The sequence below is a fragment of the Canis aureus genome, chromosome 1 (genome assembly GCF_053574225.1).
Source record: "Canis aureus isolate CA01 chromosome 1, VMU_Caureus_v.1.0, whole genome shotgun sequence".
NCBI classification, from domain to species: domain Eukaryota; kingdom Metazoa; phylum Chordata; class Mammalia; order Carnivora; family Canidae; genus Canis; species Canis aureus.
In genome coordinates, this window is record NC_135611.1 from 107,613,469 (window position 1) to 107,632,903 (window position 19,435).

Below are 19,435 nucleotides of genomic sequence, written 5' to 3' on the forward strand. Positions count from 1 at the left end.
CATTTTTAATTGTAGTTGCATCAGTCGCTTTGGGAGTAGTGTTAAGAGGGAAGGAGTTTTCATTTTTCTGTTTTAAAACCTTCTATGTCTCCCCCCACCCCACTGACCTTGTAGTAGCTTTATTTTGAAGAAAAAAGTAATTTCTGGAGTTTTTGAACGACTTGGTAAGGATTTATGGTATTTAGTTTAAAAAAAAAAAGAAAAAGAAAACAAAAACAGCAGGCCCCACATTTGTTATTTGGAATGTGTGCTATGTACAAAGATGACTTAGAAAAAACCCTGGAAGGAAATGTATGACACTCCCCTAGTGGTTTGCATCTCCAGGTGGTGAGATTAGGTGTTATTTCCTCTCTGTTTTTTAAAATGCTCAGTATTTTGCAAATTGCTCAGAATAGCTGGTGAGATTTTGATGATAAGGGAAAAGCAAAACAAAATACATATTGCTTCACCGTGAAGGGTGGGGCCAGTTTGGAGATATTTAGGTCCACAGCTTTTTTTTTTTAATATTTATTTATTTATTTATTCGTTCATTCACTCATAAGAGACACAGCAGAGACATAGGCAGGGGGAGAAGTGGGGGTTGATCCCAGGACCCCAGGATCACGACCTGAGCTGAAGGCAAACACTCAACCACTGAGCCACCCAGGTGTCCCTAGGTCCACAACTTTTAATGACCACAACCCACAGTCCAGATCAAGAGCCACATGCTCTTCTGACTGAACCATCCAGGCACCCTCTTCCTCTTGCTTTCTAATTCAACTTTCTCCTTTCCTTCCTGCAATACACTGATTTTTTTCTTTTCATTTCTACTCAATTTCGTTATAATTTTAAGGCTGGTTACAACCCACCACATTGATTTTCTGCCCTGCAGTGTCAGAGTACGCAAGCCCTGGTTGACCTGGAGAAGCTCATGCTCCCATATGCACTCTGATGCCTAGCAAAGTAAGACCCTCCCTTGTGCCCGCCCATGGACCAGGGTGGGAAGAGGTGCTAAAATCCCTGGAGGATGAGGCAGAGATGGGCCAGGCATACCTGGTCACTGGGAGGGTGGTTCGGTGGTGGGCAGTTGGGTAAGGCGCAAGGTGGAGCTTTGAAAATGTTCCTGCTAACGATCAGAGGCTCTATGAGTCTCCATATTTGCCCTCCAGGAAGGGTTAAGGGGGTGCCCAGAGATTTTATTTGCATCGTCTAATGGTGAACAATGTTGAACACCTTCTCATGTGCTGATTGGCCATTTGTGGATCTTCTTTGGTGAACTATTTCTTCAAAATCTTGCCCAGTCTTTACTTGGTTTTCCTTATTGTGGAGTTTTTTTTTTTTTTTTTTTAAGATTTTATTTATTTATTCATGAAAGACAGAAAGAGGCAGACATAGGCAGAGGGAGAAGCAGGCTCCATGCAGGGAGCCCGATGTAGGACTTGATCCCGGTACTCCAGGATCATGCCCTAGCTGAAGGCAGATGCGCCCAACCACTAAGCCACCCAGGCATCCATCCATATTGTGGAGTTTTGAGAATATTTTGTTTTTTGTTTTTAATATACCCAGGAAACAAGTTCTTCAAAAGAGGTAGTCCTTGCAAATATTTCCTCAGTCTGTGGTTTGTTTTTGAAGTGGGAAGTTTTTACGTGTTTGTAAAGCTGAATTTATCTTTTTGAGGGATTGTGCTTTGGGTGGGACTATATTATGCTGCTTTAACAGGCAGTTTTGTTAGATTTTAAGTGTTTAATTTTAGCTGCTTCTGGAGGCAGCTCCTGTGGTAGAGAGGGAGCCCCAGAAGGGGTTAAGATAGCACCCATTTATTAATGGATTCTCAGAGAAAACATGTCACCATGGTATCTTGGACACTTTGGGGAAATGAATGACAGAACATGTGAGTTGTAATTTGCCCCCTAAATGAAAGTGGAGGGTTTACCCTGGGTGGTTCAGCGGTTTAGTGCCTGCCTTTGGCCCAGGGCGTGACCCTGGAGTCCCAGGATCAAGTCCCACGTCGGGCTCCCAGCATGGAGCCTGCTTCTCCCTCTGCCTGTGTCTCTACCTCTCTATGCCTATCATAAATATATAAATCTTAAAAAAAAAAAAGTGGAATGCCCTGTGAATTACAGTCAAATATGTATCACATTCAACTAGGTTTTTTTTTTTTTTTTGCATCGTTAGACATTTGAATACTTAACTCCTAAATTAGAAATTTCCAAGTATTGAGACCCCTGGGTTGCTCAGTGGTTGAGTGCCTTCAGCTCAGGGTCCTGGGTTGGGAGTCCCACATCCGGCTCCCTGCATGGAGCCTGCTTCTCCATGTCTCTCATGAATAAGTAAAATCTTAAAATTTCCAAGTATTATTACCCACTAATCCCAAGGTCAGCACAGAACAGGTGACTAGGGAAGCTTGGTATCTGCTCAAAGCTCTTCAGCCTTCCAGATCGAATTATTGTAATTTTAGGGGCGCCTGGGTGGCCCAGTAGGTAAGCATGACTTGGATTTGGCTCAGGCCAGGTCAGGTTGTGAGATGGAGCCCCACCTTGTTTTCTATGCTGGGTGTGGAGCCTGCTTAAGACTCTCCATCTCCCTCCACCCCCTCCCAAATCTAGCTTTATAAAAGCTTTAGATCTCATATTCCTAGTTCCGTGGCTAATGCTAATTTCAATGTTTCCTGTCTCCTGAACCTCCTGCTGTGGCCCAAGACCAACCGCCAGTGATGAGACTGGTTTTAAGAGGACTATTTAGGGACGCCTGGGTGGCTCGGGGAGGGGGGTTGAGGAGAATTCCAATCCCAGGGAAGAGTCCCACATTGGCCCCTTGTAGAGAAACCTGCCTCTCAGGAATAAAATTATTTTTTTTTGTTGTTAGGAATAAAATTTTTAAAAAGTGACAATTTCATACTTTGCAGCTGAATTAGACAATCTGCTGGGCAACCACGATGGTTTTGAGAAATTCAACTACATAGGACTCAAAATTCCTTGGTAGGCAGAAGCTCTTCCATGAAGAATAGGTTATTATGCAACTGTTGTGGGAAGGACTCCAGCATGGCCAGTCCTATCCTCCCAGCCCCTTTTCTTGCTGAGGGCCTCACTCCCCTGGGCCTGCCTCCACAGCAGACACACACTGCAAGACGCCAAGTTTCTTTAAAAATAATTTATTAGGTTTGGATCACAGAATTACAGGGATAGCACAAGGGTAGAGCCTGTGACCCCTTGGCTGTTCCCCATCTACGGATCTGGAACTACCTCTGTACACCAGGCTTGGCCCCCAGCATCCTCACACCCTAACAGCTACAGAGTATAGCGCCTGACTGTGCATGACAAGTTTAAATACACCCCATTCTCAACGAAGGGCTCCCCTCCATTTTCCAGGTCTTTCTTGCTTACAGTGAAATGGCACTAATAACTCTCAGGAATGAGTCACAGGCACTTATGCCTCAGAACTCTTAAGAATTTTTTTTTTTTAACTTTTTAGAAGACCTTTCTTAACAGTAGTGACTAAAGCCTTGTGTTCCCAGTACTGTAAGCCCCAGGTTGCCTGAGGCATGAGGGCAGCAGCCCCTGGGAGTCCCCCATATCCTAGGGCGGCGATGGAGGAAGGGCAGGCCAGGCCAAGCATGATGAATAAGTCAATTTTATTGGGCTCAGACCAGGAGTCCATGGGTCTTGAGGACCTCTGTGTATTTGTCAATTTTCTTCTCCACATTCTTTTCGGCCTGTTTCCGTAGCCTCTGTGGGGTAAGAGAACAGACAATGGTCAATGGGTGTTGCCCAAGACCTTCCTCATCCTAGGTGCCCAATTCCACTCCCTGCCAAGTCGGGCCTCAGGCAGAGGCCTCTGGGGCTGAACAAAGTCCACTCTGTCCAGAGAGATCATCCTCAAGGCCCTGCCCAAGAACACGGTACCCTTTGGTTCCAGCCCATCCTCACCATAAGCTGTTTCTTCTTCCGATAATGGATCTTGGCCTTTTCCTTCCTCTTCTCCTCCAGGGTGGCTGTTACTGCCTGGTACTTCCAGCCAACTTCGTGAGCCAGGCGCCCCAGGTAAGCAAACTGTGTGGGAGGGGAGAAGAAAGTTCTAAGCCAAGTGGAGCCAGGGTGGCAAGCTGTCCTGGAGGACCCAAATTTTCTCAGCAGGTCTAAGCTAAAGATACAGCCACCCCAAGGGGCTCCCTGCTCCTGCTGGCATCAGCTGAGCCATTGGCATTATCGGCACTGCCCACTGTGGCATCCGCAGACCATCGTGAGAAAGAGCCATCATCTGCCAGTTTCAGGGACCTCACATTTGCCCCCTAGTCAGAGTACCCAGCCTAACCTGGAACTCACCTTTCGTGTAGGCTTCAGGCGTACCACCTTGAGGGCAGCTGGAACCACCATTCGCTTTTTCTGTTAGAGAAGGAGAGGAGCTTAAGAGCCCTGGAATAAGGGACAGACAGGGAAGAAGGCTGCTGGGACAGCGTCTCAGCCAATGCTGTTCTCATGAGGATCAAACAATGTAGGTACAACTGTGCAACATCATGGACGCCAGACACATGAATGCTGTACAGGAGGCTGTGGAGCTCACCTTGTCATAGGGTGGTGGGATCCCATCAAACACCTTGAGGCGGTCCAGGGCAGCCTGGCCTCGCTTGGTCTTGTGGGGCAGCATGCCTGTGGGTGGATGACCAACAGACTTGCTCAGTGGGGCTCATGAGGACCCTGCCCCCAACCCCACCCAACCCCACGGTCACAGTGGTGGCCTCAGATGGTAGTGCATGTGGAGTCATCTCATAGTCAGGAAACTCGAATACAAGTGGGAGAAGTCCTCATCACTGGCCACCCATCCCCTCGCCACCTGCAGTCCTCAGGCCCCGCTCACCTCTAACTGTCCGCCAAAAGATACGGCTGGGTGCTCGGAAGTGATAGGGGCCACGGGATGGGTTGGTGTTCATCCGCTTGCGGAGGAAGGCCAGGTACTTCACTGGGGAGAGAGAGGGTGTGAAACCTCAGCCCCCAGCCAAAGGCTAACTTCTTCCAACACACATCCATGCTCCCAAGGGCCTGTTCGGGAACGCAAATGAGCACTTCCCACCACCAGTGGGCTCGCTCCTGGAGCCGATGAAGACTGCGAATCTCCCAGGTCCACCCTCCAGCCCTCCTCCCAGGTCCTAACTTACACTTGTTTCTGTAGAAATTGCCAGAAATGTTGATGCCTTCACAGCGCACGACTACAACCTTCCGGCCTAGAGGAAAAGGAAAGTGCGAACAAAGGCTACAAGTGGCTCTACATATAAACTGGTTACCACCCACCTCCTGAAGACCCTGGAACATGGATCCTTCTGTGTGGAGCTGACCACAACGTACAAGAAAGCCAAGGCCTCTTGCAGGGGAACCTCTTGCCCCAAGAAGAACTTGATTTATGCTTATATTTACAGCCTGACTGAAAATTTGCCATCTCGAACTCCCAGACCCCAGGAGAGGGAGTAGCTAGTAGGTCTCAGAGCGGTGCATGGGGTTGATCTCATGGTCGTGAGACTCAAACGAAAGATGGTGATTGTTGCTCATCACTGACCGCTGGATGGGACCCATGCCCAGAGGAACCGTGGGCAGAGCAGACTTACCCAGAAGCACCTGTTTGGCCACAATGGCCGCCAGGCGGCCCAGGAGATGGCCTCGGCCATCGAGCACCAGGACCTGGTGGAAACAGGATGAAAAGGCTTAGATGCATCTTCAGCTTTGACTCCCCACCCAAAGCAACTAGTGCTGCTGGTTTGTCACCTTATCCCCCAGAGTGCCCTATCCACTAGCAGGCCTGAAAACCAGGACCCGAGGCCCACCGAACAGATGTGGCCAAGAAACCAAAGGTTGACTCACGATTTCCGTGAACAGATTTAAAACAAAGGCCTTTCCTCACATCTCAGCTGCCTAAAGGGCAGGAAGTCTTAAGCCCCAATTACATTCAAGGGTGAGAGGATGAGCTGGGATTTGAACAAAGGCTGGCAACAGTCTGTCCATTGATCCAGTCAGTGGGAGAGGCTCTGCAGAGTAGTCAGGAGCTGGTGCCAGATCTTATGTCGAATTTAGCTCAGCATCCCTGGGCGAACTTCTCAAAGTCAAATCCTTAGCTTCTTCACCACGAGTCAAGTCCCCACTCTTACCCAGTGCTTGTTATATACTTGTGATTGTTGGAAGGCAGAAGGATACAGAATCTAAAGCCAGACTTCCTGACAATGTGACTTTGGCTAAAAATCTCCAGCTTCCTCACCTGGAAGATGGGGATAACAATATCTGCCTCAGGAACATTATGGTATGTTAACCGTATTACACTAAATATAAACCCAATGGTGCCAGGCACAGTTGACTGCGCGAACACGTGTTCAGAGAACCTTACCACCTCTCCGGACTCCACAAACGTGCCTTTTCCTCCCCTTACCGCTCAGACTCATTACATAAATTCACATGGACACCCTTTCCGGAACCATCCTCGCTTTCATATTTAAAAAAATCAAGACAAGGAGTCCGCCGCTTCTGCGGTGTCTCTCAGGTGGCCATGGGCAGCGGAGCCTTTCATCAGTTCTCTGCTCAAGGAGCAACGAAAAGAGCAATTCGTTCCTGGACGTCCAGTAGGCAGGAACGCTCTGGACCCACCGCCTAGGACCTCCTACGAAAGCGTCCAGAGCTGCAGGCGGCGGGTGAGAACTCCCACGAGGGTGAGGGGACGCGCGCCTCGAGCAGGCTGGTAGCGCCCTCCATTTTGGCCAATCCTTGGCTTCTCACAGCCCAGGCGCTTTCCGCGTGCTTTCCGTCGCTAAGGACACACGGGCCCAATTCGGCCAAGGCCTGGCCGAGAGGAAGACAAACGAGCCCTACTTTTAAAGCAGCTTTCTATTTTGGGAGCCCCCATTATGCCCCTAAGAGAAAAGGGGTAATGCCGCATTTTAGCCATCCCCGGACAAAAAGAAGCCATCCTAGTTATCTCCTGTTTCCCCGTTGCAGATTCCTTAGGCCGAAAGCTTCTCCTTTCGTTCAATTATCGAATTTAGGTTTCACAACACACTTATGAGGGCAAAGAGGGCCCTACCCCATTCCGGCCTGGAACCCACCCGGCCCCACGCCTCCCCGGCCCGCGAAGAGCCCGCACCTGCCCCTCCGCCATCTTCGGCAGCCGCCTGGGAAAGGAGGAAGCCTCGGCGCAGGGTTTCTTATCCCTTGAAACAGGGGCGGAGGAAGTGACGCCGCATGGGCTGTACGGGCAGCTTTCCGTCTTTTCATTGGCTAGAGTGTTTTGCGCGTGCGCAAAGGGAGCCGCTAGAAGGCGGGTCGTCTTCTAACTGTCCAATCCGCGTCCAGTCCTTCTCGTCGGCTCTTAAGCAGCCATTGCTGTGCTGGGCGAGAGATCACGTGGGGTATGATGTGGCTCCGCTGGGACGGGACTGTCCAGCCTCGGCAGCCATATTTTTGAGGGGCTGCGAATCTCCGCGTTGGGGGCTTGGTCGGGTGTCTGCGGGGAGCGGAGGGAAGCGCCGTCACTCGCTGAAGCGACAGCAGGTTGCAGGGCACGCGGTGGCCCGCAGGGGGCCAGTGGGCTCTCTCTTCATCGCGCAGTCTAGGCTTAAAGGTCTGGATTCCAGTGGCTGTTCCGCCTCCCAGTGACTTGGCCGAACCCCACCCCCCCACCCCCCGGCCCCCGCCTGACCCTGTCTGGGCCTCAGTGTCCCCGTCTGTAAAACAGATGGAAATAGTTTGCCCTCTGAGCTCTAAGAGCGTACGAGGGAATGACTACCAGGCGGCTTCGAGGTTTTCGCTTCGGCTGCGTCCCTGGCCTCGGATGTCCTCCCCTCCAGCCCCACCTTCTGAAGCCTCAGACTGTCACAGTCCCAGTGCTTTCCTGCGGAGGAGTCCTCTCCTCCAGGGCGCCCCCCGGGATCTCAGGCTGCCGGGACGCGTACTCGCCGCGGGCTCCGAGGGCCTGTACTGCAGCCGCTGCACCGAGGCGCCCAGGGTCTTGTTCCCCTCAGATCCGGAGCCCCGGGCCGGCGGGTCCTGACTCCCCCCGACTGGGTCTCGGCGCTGCCGCGCACTGGTTCTGCACCCCAGGCGGCCTCAGAGAGCAGGGACTGAATGAAGCATTGCATTAACCGAAAAACCAGGATCCGCACCCAAACTGCCCCGTCCACATCCTGTCCCATCTACAGGCCTGGCGACAGCTGGTAGAAAAGGATGATTTATATACAATTTCTTGGGGGCAAGGACTTTGTACAGAGGGGGAGAGGTGGGGCTGGGGCTGGCTTTGGGGGCGTTGGGGGCGGGCGTTGCCTTGATCCTGGGGAGGGAGCGAGCGGGGCTGCGTGGTCGAGGAAGGGACCAGTCTCTAGCTGACTCCCTCCAGGTCCCAGCTCTGTGTCCTCGGGCAGATGGCTCCGCTCGCTGGGCCTCAGTGTCCTCTGTAAAACGGGATGAGAGATGTGTCTGTCTCAGTGGACTGTCTGGGGATCCGTGGACAGAAGAGAGGAAGGAGAGCACCAAGCTCAGTGCTCGGCACAGACTCAGTATTGAGAACAATTCCCTTTCCAGTGAGTGCCCACTGTGTGTTAGGGCATCACTGTCCAAGAGAACTAACTCTGCAAAGATGGAGACCTTGAGATCCCTGCGCTCCCACACAGCCGCAGAGCAGCCACGGTGAATGCCGAGTACTCCAAATGTGCCCAGTGCAACTGAGGAGCTGAGTTTTACATCTTACCTACTTTAAACTTAACTGGTAGTGTGTTTATTAGGAGAGCAGGAAAACCGAGTGGACAGAAGCAAGAACAGGACGAAAACTTTTCAGTGGATTACCTTTTCAAAAAAAATTGTAACAAAAATTATTGTACAAGGGAAGCCTGGGTGGCTCAGCAGTTGAGGGTCTGCCTTCAGCTCAGGGTGTGATCCTGGGGTCCTGTAGGGAGCCTGCTTCTCCCTTTGCCTGCATCTCTGCCTCTCTCTTGTGTGTCTCTCATGAATAAATAAATAAAATCTTTAAAAATTGTTTTGAAAAATTATTGTACAAAAACAAGTGCTAAAGTGAAAAATTATTTAAACTTAGAAACTGGGATCCCGGGCAGCCCCGGTGGCACAGTGGTTTAGTGCTGCCTGCAGCCTGGGATGTGATCCTGGAGACCCGGGATCGAGTCCCGCATCGGGCTCTCTGAATGAATAAATAAATAAATCTTAAAAAAAAAAAAAAAGTCTCTGTGTGACTATCATGAATAAATAAATAAAATCTTTAAAAATAAAGTAAACTTAGAAACTGATCCTGGGGCTGGGGGGGGGGGGCGCTGTCAGTTACCCCATCTGACTCTTAATTTTGGCTCAGGTCCTGATCTCAGGGTGAGGGGATCAAGTCCCCAGTCAATTTGATGGTAGAAGTGGAGACTGGTTAAGATTCTCTCTCACCATCTCCCTCTGTTCCCCCCTCCCTGCTCTTTATCAAAAAGAAAAGAGAAAAAAAGGAGAGGTGCATGGGTGGTTCAGTTGGTTAAGTGTCTGCCTTCAGGTCAGGTCATGATCCCATGGGCTCCCTGCTCAGTGGGGAGTCTGCTTCTCCCTTTCCCTCTGCTCCTCCCCCCATTTGAGGGTGCTCTGTCTTCTCTCAAATAATAAAATCTTTTTTTTTAATTTTTATTTATTTATGATAGTCACAGGGAGAGAGAGAGGCAGAGACACAGGCAGAGGGAGAAGCAGGCTCCATGCACCGGGAGCCCGATATGGGATTCGATCCCGGGTCTCCAGGATCGAGCCCTGGGCCAAAGGCAGACGCCAAACCGCTGTGCCACCCAGGGATCCCTCAAATAATAAAATCTTTAAAAAAATAGCAAAAACAACTTGTTTCTTTTTGGAAACTTGTTTTTTTTTTAAGATTTTTATTTTATTTACTCATGAGAGATACAGAGCGGGAGAGAGAGAGGCAGAGACACAGGCAGAGGGAGAAGCAGGCTCCATGTAGGGAGCCTGATGCGGGACTTGATCCCGGGACCCCAGGATCACGCCCTGGGCTGCAGGTGGCGCTAAACCGCTATGCCATCCGGGCTGCCCCTTTTTGGAAACTTGTTTGGAACAATTTGAGCAGGTGAATCTACTTTTTTGCAAATGTAAATTTCAAGAACTTTAAATATGTGGAGAAATTTTTTGTTTGTTTAAGTAGGCTTCACATCCACTGTAGAGCCCAGCGCAGATCAAACCCATGACCCTGAGATCAAGACCCGAGCTGAGAGCAAGAGTTGGACGCTTACCCAACTGAGCTATCTGGGTGCCCCTAGAAAGTTTTTTATTTTTTTAAGTAATCTCTGTGCCCAATGTGGGGCGTGAACTCACAGCCCTGAGATCAAGAGTCGCATGCTTTACTAACTGAGAGAACCAGGTGCCCCAATATTAGAAAGTTTTAAATTTTTTTTAAATTTTTTTTTTTAAATTTTTTTTTATTTATTTATTTATGATAGTCACAGAGAGAGAAAGAGAGAGAGAGGCAGAGACACAGGCAGAGGGAGAAGCAGGCTCCATGCACCGGGAGCCCGACGTGGGATTCGATCCCGGGTCTCCAGGATCGCGCCCTGGGCCAAAGGCAGGCGCCCAACCGCTGCGCCACCCAGGGATCCCTATTAGAAAGTTTTAAATGACGTGTGTGGCTTGTGTTCTATTCTGTTGGACAGCCTCACTTTAAGGCCTTTGCCTGCATCACTTAACCTCCAGACAACTCTATGGTAGGAAGACTATTATTAGAGTCTTTTATAAAGATAAGGAAACTGAGGCAGAAGAATGAAAAGCTTGGATGTCCCGAAGGCCCAGAATCAAATCTTGGTTCTGTCACTCATGTGCTGTATGACTTTTGGCAAATTATTTACCTCTTTGTGCTTTGGTTTCAGCCTCTATGAAATTTGATAATAATGGTACCAGCTTCTCAATTAAGTTAATTTGTAGAAAGCCCTAGCATAAGGCCTGTATCACTGAGGCCTTATATGTGTGAGCAATTACTGCAAAATATTTCTTGTAAGAACACTGGGCCCATCAAGAACCCAATAGGGCCTCCCCAACTTCCTCCCTCCTGGCCACCTGCCTCCTGCCTCCACACCTGTTCCCCTGACCTCCCCCCCAGTTCTTTCTTCCATCACTCACCTCCCCTGGCTCCCTGCTGCCCTGGGCAGGAAGTCCCAGCTCCCCTGCTTGGTGTTTGAGGCCTAGATCTTTCGCACCCACATTCACACCCTCCCCAGGCTCAATGAAGTTACTGGAACACCCAGAGCTTTTTCACACCTGGAGGGCTTTGCAAAGGTGGTCCTCTCCCCCTGCTTCAGGAGACTACTGTCTCCTGGCTTGCAGACTCCTATAGCCAAATGCCTCCCCTTGGCCCCCCTCATGCCCCCAGGTCCCCACTGAGCTCACCTTTTCTTAATCTCCATCCTCCCCCAGATTTCCCACTGGGCCAGACCCAGGGTCATCTGTGTCACTGGCCCAAGCCTGTCAGTCTCCAGCCCTGTCCTTTAAGATTTCGTTTTTAAGTAATCTCAACACCTAATGTGGAGCTCAAACTCACAACCAAGAGATCAAGAGTAATTTGCTCTATTGACTGAGCCAGCCAGGTGCCCTTCCAGCCCTGTCCTTGATCCCTGACCCCTGACTTTGTCGCCTCCTCGGCCTCCCTATGGTGCTCATCCTGGCTCTGACTCAGGCCTTGTCCTCTCTCCCTGGACCACCACCCAGCCTCCAGTCTGTCCCCTGTCATGGCCCCAGAGGGGTCTTCCTCATCCAGGGCAGACTTAGGTCCTCCCACCAAAGGATTCACCAGGATGAGTCAGTGCTGCACGAGCCACAGGGGCAGCCTGTCCTGGAGACTCGGGGGCGGAGGTCACCTGTGGCCACCACAGGGTCAAACCCACCCCCTCAGACTGCCCATCCCCTCTGTCTACCTGCTGACTCACCTGCTCCCCCGGGTAGGGTGACCTCCGCCGCCGCCTCCTTCGCCAATGCAGGCACCAGGCAGTGGACATCAGCAGGAGAGCCACGGGCAGCAGCAGCAGGAGGAGCAGCCGAGGTGCCTGAGGGGCTGGCAAGGCAGTGGCCTCCAGGGCCCCGGGGCTCCTTGGGGGCACCAATGTAGAGGAGTCTGAGGGGAGGAGAGAGGGTGGCCGGGTTACTGAGGAGATTGGTGAGGCCAGGGGAGAGGAGGAAACCCAAGCAGGCCTGGTGGAACCTGTGTGACCTCAGGTGGGCTGCTGGCCTCTCTGTGCCTCAGTCTCCTCATCCGTGAAATGGGGATAACCATTATTCCTACCGCATAAGGTGGTCACAAAAATTAAATACGTGACCACACAGACAGTCCTTAGAACAGTGTGGCATCTGGTAAGTTTGCCTTTTCTTTTAAATTTTTTTTGTAAAGATTTTACTTATTCATGAGAAACAGAGAGAGAGAGAGAGACAGAGGCAGAGACCCAAGCAGAGGGAGAAGCAGGCTCCATGCTGGGAGCCCGACGTGGGACTTGATCCCGGGTCTCCAGAATCATGCCCTGGGCTGAAAGTGGCACTAAACTGCTGGGCCACTGGAGCTGCCCTTTTTTAAGATTTATTTCAGAGAGAAAGCAAGCATGAGCAGGGGGAGGGGGAGAGGGAGAAAGAGGCACCCCACTGAGCAGGGAACCTGATGTGGAACTTGATCCAAGAACCCTGGAATCATGACCTGAGCTGAAGGCAGATGCCCAAACAACTGAGCCACTTGGGTGCCCTTGCCTTTTTTTTTTTTTTTTTTTTTTTTACAGTTGAACAAAGTTATTTCTAGTGCTTCTGTATCAATTTGTTTATTCCTCTTTTTCCTCCAGTGGGCTGTGGGCTTCACGTGGGCAACAGGAACTTTATCTGTCTTATTTATTGCCAGAACCCACCACTTGGTGCTTGTTACATAATTTTATAATAGCTTAATTTCATAAACTAAATATTTGACCAAATGAAAAATTGACAAGTGGACAGATAAAACAAAGATCCCTCCCAATCTCTGTTCCCTCTATACCCTCACCCAGCTGTCTCTTCCCCTCACTTGCTGGATTCCAGCCACATGAGCCTTTTCACTGTTCCTTAAACATGTAGGGACATGTTTCTGCCTCAGGGCCTTTGCACTGGCTGTTCTCATATTCCCAACCTTCAGTGACTCAAGCCATTCACCTCACACCATGACTCCCATCACCTGGTTGTAATCTGCCTGCATAGGACTCATTACACTCAGATATTTTTTCCTGTTAATTATTTGCTAATACGTTTGTTCCTCAATCAGCTCCACATGTGCAAGCACTTGGTCTTGTTCTGAGCCCTGTCACCAAAGCCAGGCACCAAGGAGATGGCTAATAAAATGTGGTCAAATGAATCGTCATCATAAATGTAAGTACAAATGACAAGTGAAGCTTAAAATAGATGGCAAAATGATCGGAAGTGTGGGGAGAAAGTGAGAAAATCAGAGTGGGAGGTTTTAAGTATCCCTTTCAGGGGCACCTGGCTCAGTCAGTGGCACATGCGATTCTTCATCTCAGGGTTGTGAATTCAAGCCCTACATTGGGGATAGGATTACATTAAAAAAAATAGAATCTGGGGATCCCTGGGTGGCTCAGCGGTTTGGCGCCTGCCTTTGGCCCAGGGCCTGATTCTGGAGACCCGGGACGAGTCCCGCATCGGGCTCCCGGCATGGAGACTGCTTCTCTCTCTGCCTGTGTCTCTGCCTCTCTTTTTTTCTCTATCATGAATTAAAAAAAAAAAAAATTGGGATCCCTGGGTGGCGCAGCAGTTTGGCACCTGCCTTTGGCCCAGGGCGCGATCCTGGAGACCTGGGATCGAATCCCACGTTGGGCTCCCTGCATGGAACCTGCTTCTCCCTCTGCCTGTGTCTCTGCTTCTCTCTCTCTCTCTGTGTGACTATCATGAATAAATAAATAAAATCTTTAAAATAAAAAATAAAAATAAATTAAAGAAAAATAGAATCAAATCAAAGATACAATATTAGCTATGTGTTCAAACAGTGCTATTTAAGAGACGTTTGGCTAAATAAAAATGTATGATTTCAATGATTAATTATGAAGAGTGATTATAAAATGATTAAGTCCAATAACATCATCATAAAGAACAGATTCGTGGTTGCCAGGGGCTAGGGATGGGAATTATTACAAAGGGATCCAGTAAAGTATTTTGATTGTGGTGGTTGATTGCAAGAAGCCACACATGTGATAACACTGCAAAAACACACATACACTTTTAGGAAGGGAACTGTGGGGCAGCCCCGGTGGCTCAGCAGTTTAGCACTGCCTTCAGCCCAGGGAATGATCCTGGAGATCTGGGATCAAGTCCCACATGGGGCTCCTTGCATGGAACCTGCTTCTCCCTCTGCCTCTCTCATGAATAAATAAAATCTTAAAAAAAAAAAAAAAGAAAAGGGAACTGTGTTCCTCAAAATTCCTATGTTGAAATCCTAACCCCCAGTACCTTGGAATGAGACCTTATTGGGAGATAGGGTATATATACAGATAATCAAGTTAAAATGAGGTCATCAGGGCACTTCCTTTGTCCCATAGGACTGGTGACCTTATAAAAAGGGGAAATCCAGATGTGAAGGTGTGCTCAGAGGGAGAACACCCTGTGAACGTGAGAATGGCCATCAACAAGCCAAGGAGAGAAGCCTGGAACAGAATCTTCCCTCAGAGGCCTCAGAAGGAGCCAATGCTACCCACACATTGATTTCAGACTCCTGGCCTCCAGAACTGTGAAACAAACACTTCTGTTCAGATCATTCAGTTTGTGGTACTTTGTTAGGGGAGCCCTAACAAACTAACATACACACAAGTGCACGCGAGTGTGCCCACATAACTTGTAAAATGTGCATAAACCCTGTGGATTATATGCATGGACTGCGACCCATGTCATATTTCTGGTTTTGCTATCGTGCTGTAAGCAACACTAAGCAAAATGTAACCCTGGGGCTGGGGAGGGCTGGGGAAAGGGTGTCCGGGACCTCCTCATACGTTTCTTTGTACCCTCCTTTGTTTTGTTTTGTTTATTTTTAAAGATTTTATTTATTTATTTATTCGTGAGAGACCCAGAGAGAGAGAGAGGCAGAGACACAGGCAGAGAGAGAAGCAGGCTCCATGCAGGGAGCCAGATGTGGGACTCGATCCCAGGACTCCAGGATCATGCCCTGGGCTGAAGGTGGCGCTAAACCGCTGAGCCATCCCGGCTGCCCCACATAAATAAAATCTTTAAAAATAAATACAACTAAAACAACCAATCATTTGCTACCAAAAATAATGAACGTTAAAATTCCAGGGGAGGGATCCCTGGGTGGCGCAGCGGTTTGGCGCCTGCCTTTGGCCCAGGGCGCGATCCTGGAGACCCGGGATCGAATCCCACATCGGGCTCCCGGTGCATGGAGCCTGCTTCTCCCTCTGCCTGTGTCTCTGCCTCTCTCTCTCTCTCTATGATGACTATCATAAATAAAAAAAAAAAAATAAAAAAAAAAAAATTCCAGGGGAAAAAAAAGTGAATTTACCTAAAAAAAAAAAAAAAAAAAAAAACAACTTGACTACTAGAATATTTCCACTCAAGCACGTGGCTGTCATTATGTTTCTATCTGACAGGGCTGTCTCGGAGAAGCAGGCAGCAATTACCCTTGCCCAAGATGGGTAAACTGAGGCCTAAACTTAAGAGGAACCTGCCCAAAGCCACACAGCCAGAGGGAGCAGGGCGGGTCTGGGATGGCCTGAGCAGAGGGCGTGAGGGGCTGTGAGCTAGGGAAGGTAGGGGTGAGCGGGGTGGGGGTTGGGGGCCCAGGGAGTGGGGCTTTTACCGGGCTGACACTGCAGCTCCAGGCACCCGGAGAAATTCCTGCGGGTGATCCAGGGCTTCAGGGCGGCCAGCTGCTGGGAGGTGTCCTGCAGGAGGTGGGAGATGTTGGTCTGGACGAAGCGAAGACAGCTGGGGAGGGGCTGGGGGCAGGGGAGGGAGATGTCACCAGGGCATCACCCCCGCTGTCTGCTCAGGCCAGGGCCTTCCCTGCCTGGCCACGCCTACAGGGTCCCCTGGGCGGGGGGGGGGGGGGGGGGGGGGGGGGGGGGGGGCTGGGTCTCAGAAGGGAGGACCTCTTTGTGGTGTCCAGCTAGGAAATACACTCAGAATTGGTGCACTGGGCCCAGGATCCCAACGCCACCCCCCACCCCACCCCCACCACCTGCGGGACCGGGTTAGAGCACCTCCCTCGGGTTGCTAGCCAAAAGAAATCTCCAGTAATGTCCAGCAGAGCTTCAGGCCCTAAGGAAGGCAACCCGCTCCCCTAGCCTGTCCCCCAAGTCCAGGGCTGACCTGGAAGGCACAGAAGGTGACAAAGTGTATCTCCGTGTTGACAGCCTCCAGCAGGATTTGCATTTGGGATCCAGCCACAGCCTGGAGCCGCACCATCCAGCGCTGGGCCAGGACCAGGCGCCAGAACGCCCCGCAGAGCTCGTCCTGGGAGAGAGACCGCCCAGCTCAGTAGGGGTGGGGAGAAGGGGGCAAGGGAGGTGCCAGCAGAGAGGACTGTGAGCTTGGACTGGTGGGGCTGGGAAGGTGAGGGGCTGGGGCTAGGAGTCCCACAGCCCCGGGGGGAGGCCGGGCCCCCTGAGGGGTGGTGTGCTAGAGTCTCTCCTTTCCACCTCTGCCCCAGCCTCTCCCATCTGTGACTCACGTCCTGCAGGTTGGAGGCGACAGTGACTGGATAGTCCTGAAGCAGGTAATCAGACTGCGGGAGAAAACAGGGTGAGGCCTGGCCGAAGACAGGAGAAAACACAACTATGGAGACCCAGGGAGTGAGGGACAGGGACCCAGGGGGAAGGGGACAGGGACCCAGGGAGTGAGGGACAGGGAGCGGACCGGGGTGGTGGTGGTGGTGGGGACAGGCACCCAGAAGGGGGCCCAGGGAGCCGCACAGACGGACACGGAGCCAGGGGAGCTCGGTCCCCGCGCCAGGACCCGGGCCTCGGGGAGGCTGTCGGGGAGGCTGTCGGGGAGGCTGGGACCGGGCCTCACCAGCTTGCGGATGGGGACCGCGAAGGTGGAGGAGATGGGGCTGTGGCTGAAGGAGCAGTCGGGGGTCCCGCGGAGGCCGGGGCTGAGCAGCAGCAGCAGCAACAGGGAGGCCTGCGGGGTGGGGGCGCCCCCTGTTGGCTCCGCACGCGGTCCTCACCTGCCCCCTCCGCCCTCTCCAGGTCTCTTCCCTCCCGTCCCGGCTCGGCCCCCGCCGCTTCCTCCCCGGTTCCTCCCCGGTTCCCTCTCTGCCTTCGTGCCGCCCGTCCCCGCCTGCTCTCAGCACCGGCCGGCGGCGCCCGGGCTCCCGGGTCGGCTCCCGGTTCTGCTCACCTCGGCGCGCCCGGCTCCCTCCGCCGCCCACCTGGCCCTCTCGGTCCCTGTGTCCGCTTTGGCCCCCGCCCGCCGCCGGGGCCTGCCTTCCCCACGTGTACCCACCCGCCTCCGTTCCTTTCCCCCACTCCTGCCCATGACCCCACCCCTGCCCATGTCCCCCCTGCCCATGTCCCTCACTCCTGTGCATGTCCCCATCCCTGCCCATGTCCCCCACTCCTGTGCATGTCCCCACCCCTGCCCGTGTCCCCCGCTCCTGCCCGTGTCCTTCATCCCTGTGCACGTCCTCCACTCCTGTCCATCTCTCCCTCACTTCTGTCCATGCCCCCCCCGCCCCTGCCCATGTCCCTCACCCCTGCCCCCTGCGCATGTCCTCCACTCCTGTCCATGTCCCGGTCCTCTGCCCATGTCCCCACCCCTGCCCATCTCTCCCTCCCCCCTGCGCACGTCCCCCACCTCTGTCCGTCTGCTCTCTCAGCTCTGCCCAGCTCGGTAGCGCTCTGCCTGTCCCCCGCCTTGTCCCCCGGGTATACGCACAGTTGGGCTCCAGGCTGGCGCCAGCACTATCATCTCGGCCGGAGGCCCCTCATGCCTATGGTCAGATCTTGGAAGGGACAGAAGAGGGAGTCTCAGACCCCCACACCCCAGCCCCTTCCTCACCCGCCCCTTCACCTCCCCACCCCTCCCCTGACTCCTTGATGTGGCTAAGTTTCCGCCTCCTACTCCCTCGGGCTTCCTGCGTGAGCCCCAGTTACGGTGAAAACGCATCTCCCCTTCTAAGAACCCCGACGTCCGGTCCCCGGAACCCTCCCCAGGCCAGGGACCCAGCGACCTGACCCCCATCCCTCCTCCCTCGGCCAGGAGGGGGACCCCAGCCCCGCCCCTCGGGGACCCGGAGTCCGTTTCTCCGCACGCACCAGGCTTGCCCCAGCTGGGCGTGGAAGGGGCCAGGCCGGGTGACAGCCGGAGATCGAAAGCGAAAGGAAATTTTGGGGGGCGATAGAGAGCTGGGGTGGATCTGGCTGAGGCATGGGGCGCCACCTGGTGGTGACAGGTGGCGGCTCACGCGGCTGAGGGCGCCTCCGCGGGACTCGCTCCCCAGAGCAATGAGGCGAGTCGAGGCTGGGACACAGGCGAGTGGGGGGCTGCCTTCAGCTGGAAGGGGGCCAGCCTGGGGCCCTTCCTCCTCGCCTCCAACAGGGAAGGCCGGTCCGAGATGCACACGGGAGCCAGGAGGAGGAGGGCTGTGCTTTGGCCGGGGCGGAATGGGATCTGGAAAAGGAGAGACAGACTGGCGCTGGGGTGGGGGGGCAGGTGACAGGTACATAGAGAGCCAACCGAGGACACCCCCACCCCCAGCTGGGTTCATTGACCCCCCCCTGCTGCTGCCTTTGTTGCTGCGGCTCTGCCCTGGCCTCCGGGACTGCTCCTTCGGGCACAGCCCCACCTCCGCCTTGGATGTGTGGGCAAAGCTAGCTTCTGGGGGGCTCCGGGGTTCCTTGGTGTATCTGCATAACTCCATCCCTGCTTCTGTCTTCACTTGGCTTTCTTCTCTAGAAGCGTCTCTCCTCTTGATGTCACTTGTCATTAGATGTGGGGCCAACTTGGATAACCCAGGACAACCTTAGCTCAAGGTCCTTAACTTAATTATATCTGCAAGGACTGTTTTTCCAAATAAGGTCACATTCATAGGTTCCAGGGGTGAGATGTGGATATATCTCTCGGGGGACCACCATTCAAACCAGTACAGTTCCTGCCAGGCTGTTTCCCACCTCTGGGCCTTTGCACATGCTGTCCCTTCTGCTGCAGATGCTCTCCAGCCACATAAGAGCCTCATGGTCCTTTCAAGATTCAGTGCAGGGGCGCTTGGGTGGCTCAGTCGGTTAAGTGTCTGCCTTTGGTTTAGGTCATGACTTCAGAGTCCTGGGATCGAGCCCTGCATTGGGCTCGCTGCTTATTGGGGAACCTGCTTCTTCCTCTGTGCCTCCACTCTGCTTGTGCTCTCTCTCTCTTTCAAATACATAAATAAGATCTTAAAAAAAAAAAAAAAAAAGATTCAGGGCAGCCTGGGTGGCTTGGCGGTTTAGCAC

At 52.5% G+C, this 19,435-nt stretch overlaps 2 protein-coding genes and 4 non-coding genes across 13 annotated transcripts; all 6 read right to left on the minus strand.

Annotated features, from left to right (window-relative positions):
• Positions 1–3,593: 3,593 nt before the first annotated feature.
• RPL13A (ribosomal protein L13a) lies at positions 3,594–7,150 on the minus strand. Of its 3 annotated transcripts, none has more exons than XM_077845404.1 (9): positions 7,096–7,150; positions 5,912–6,219; positions 5,576–5,648; positions 5,132–5,197; positions 4,834–4,935; positions 4,540–4,625; positions 4,302–4,361; positions 3,906–4,028; positions 3,594–3,706 (listed from the first exon to the last, which is right to left on the minus strand). In XM_077845404.1, the coding sequence occupies exons 5-9, from the start codon at positions 4,904–4,906 to the stop codon at positions 3,620–3,622; spliced, it is 429 nt and encodes a 142-aa protein (XP_077701530.1). In that variant the 5' UTR covers positions 4,907–4,935; positions 5,132–5,197; positions 5,576–5,648; positions 5,912–6,219; positions 7,096–7,150; the 3' UTR covers positions 3,594–3,619. The 3 variants fall into 3 exon arrangements, with proteins under 3 accessions (XP_077701530.1, XP_077701540.1, XP_077701523.1); XM_077845414.1 differs by having other exon boundaries at positions 6,113–6,219; positions 7,096–7,116; XM_077845397.1 differs by lacking the exon at positions 5,912–6,219.
• On the minus strand, positions 4,155–4,241 carry LOC144289481 (small nucleolar RNA SNORD35). Its single transcript, XR_013357356.1, has one exon. It is a non-coding gene; the product is annotated as a small nucleolar RNA SNORD35 (small nucleolar RNA).
• On the minus strand, positions 4,430–4,502 carry LOC144289464 (small nucleolar RNA SNORD34). Its single transcript, XR_013357349.1, has one exon. It is a non-coding gene; the product is annotated as a small nucleolar RNA SNORD34 (small nucleolar RNA).
• Positions 4,710–4,794, minus strand: LOC144289447 (small nucleolar RNA Z195/SNORD33/SNORD32 family). The gene has a single exon (XR_013357335.1). It is a non-coding gene; the product is annotated as a small nucleolar RNA Z195/SNORD33/SNORD32 family (small nucleolar RNA).
• LOC144289451 (small nucleolar RNA Z195/SNORD33/SNORD32 family) lies at positions 5,446–5,529 on the minus strand. The gene has a single exon (XR_013357338.1). It is a non-coding gene; the product is annotated as a small nucleolar RNA Z195/SNORD33/SNORD32 family (small nucleolar RNA).
• A 1,012-nt stretch (positions 7,151–8,162) lies between the features above and the next one.
• Positions 8,163–18,522, minus strand: FLT3LG (fms related receptor tyrosine kinase 3 ligand). 6 transcript variants are annotated; one of them, XM_077845346.1, is made up of 8 exons: positions 18,263–18,522; positions 17,883–17,949; positions 17,016–17,126; positions 16,675–16,752; positions 16,314–16,457; positions 15,802–15,940; positions 11,906–12,090; positions 8,163–8,398 (listed from the first exon to the last, which is right to left on the minus strand). In XM_077845346.1, the coding sequence occupies exons 2-8, from the start codon at positions 17,913–17,915 to the stop codon at positions 8,180–8,182; spliced, it is 909 nt and encodes a 302-aa protein (XP_077701472.1). In that variant the 5' UTR covers positions 17,916–17,949; positions 18,263–18,522; the 3' UTR covers positions 8,163–8,179. The 6 variants fall into 6 exon arrangements, with proteins under 6 accessions (XP_077701472.1, XP_077701482.1, XP_077701500.1 ...); XM_077845356.1 differs by having other exon boundaries at positions 18,183–18,263; XM_077845374.1 differs by lacking the exon at positions 18,263–18,522 and adding an exon at positions 18,178–18,252 and having other exon boundaries at positions 15,802–15,886.
• Positions 18,523–19,435: the final 913 nt, after the last annotated feature.

Bases quoted from the DNA above. Each gene is read 5' to 3' on its own strand.
- RPL13A (XM_077845397.1), bottom strand. The intron at 4,936-5,131 runs GTAAGTTAGGAC...CTCTCTCCCCAG, and splicing joins CAATTTCTACAGAAACAAGT to TGAAGTACCTGGCCTTCCTC. The intron at 4,362-4,539 runs GTGAGCTCCACA...CTTCTCTAACAG, and splicing joins TCCCACCACCCTATGACAAG to AAAAAGCGAATGGTGGTTCC.
- FLT3LG (XM_077845384.1), bottom strand. The intron at 16,753-17,015 runs GTGAGGCCCGGT...GTCTTCGGCCAG, and splicing joins CGGTCCCCATCCGCAAGCTG to GCCTCACCCTGTTTTCTCCC. The intron at 15,941-16,313 runs GTCAGCCCTGGA...CCCTGCCCCCAG, and splicing joins TCACCTTCTGTGCCTTCCAG to CCCCTCCCCAGCTGTCTTCG.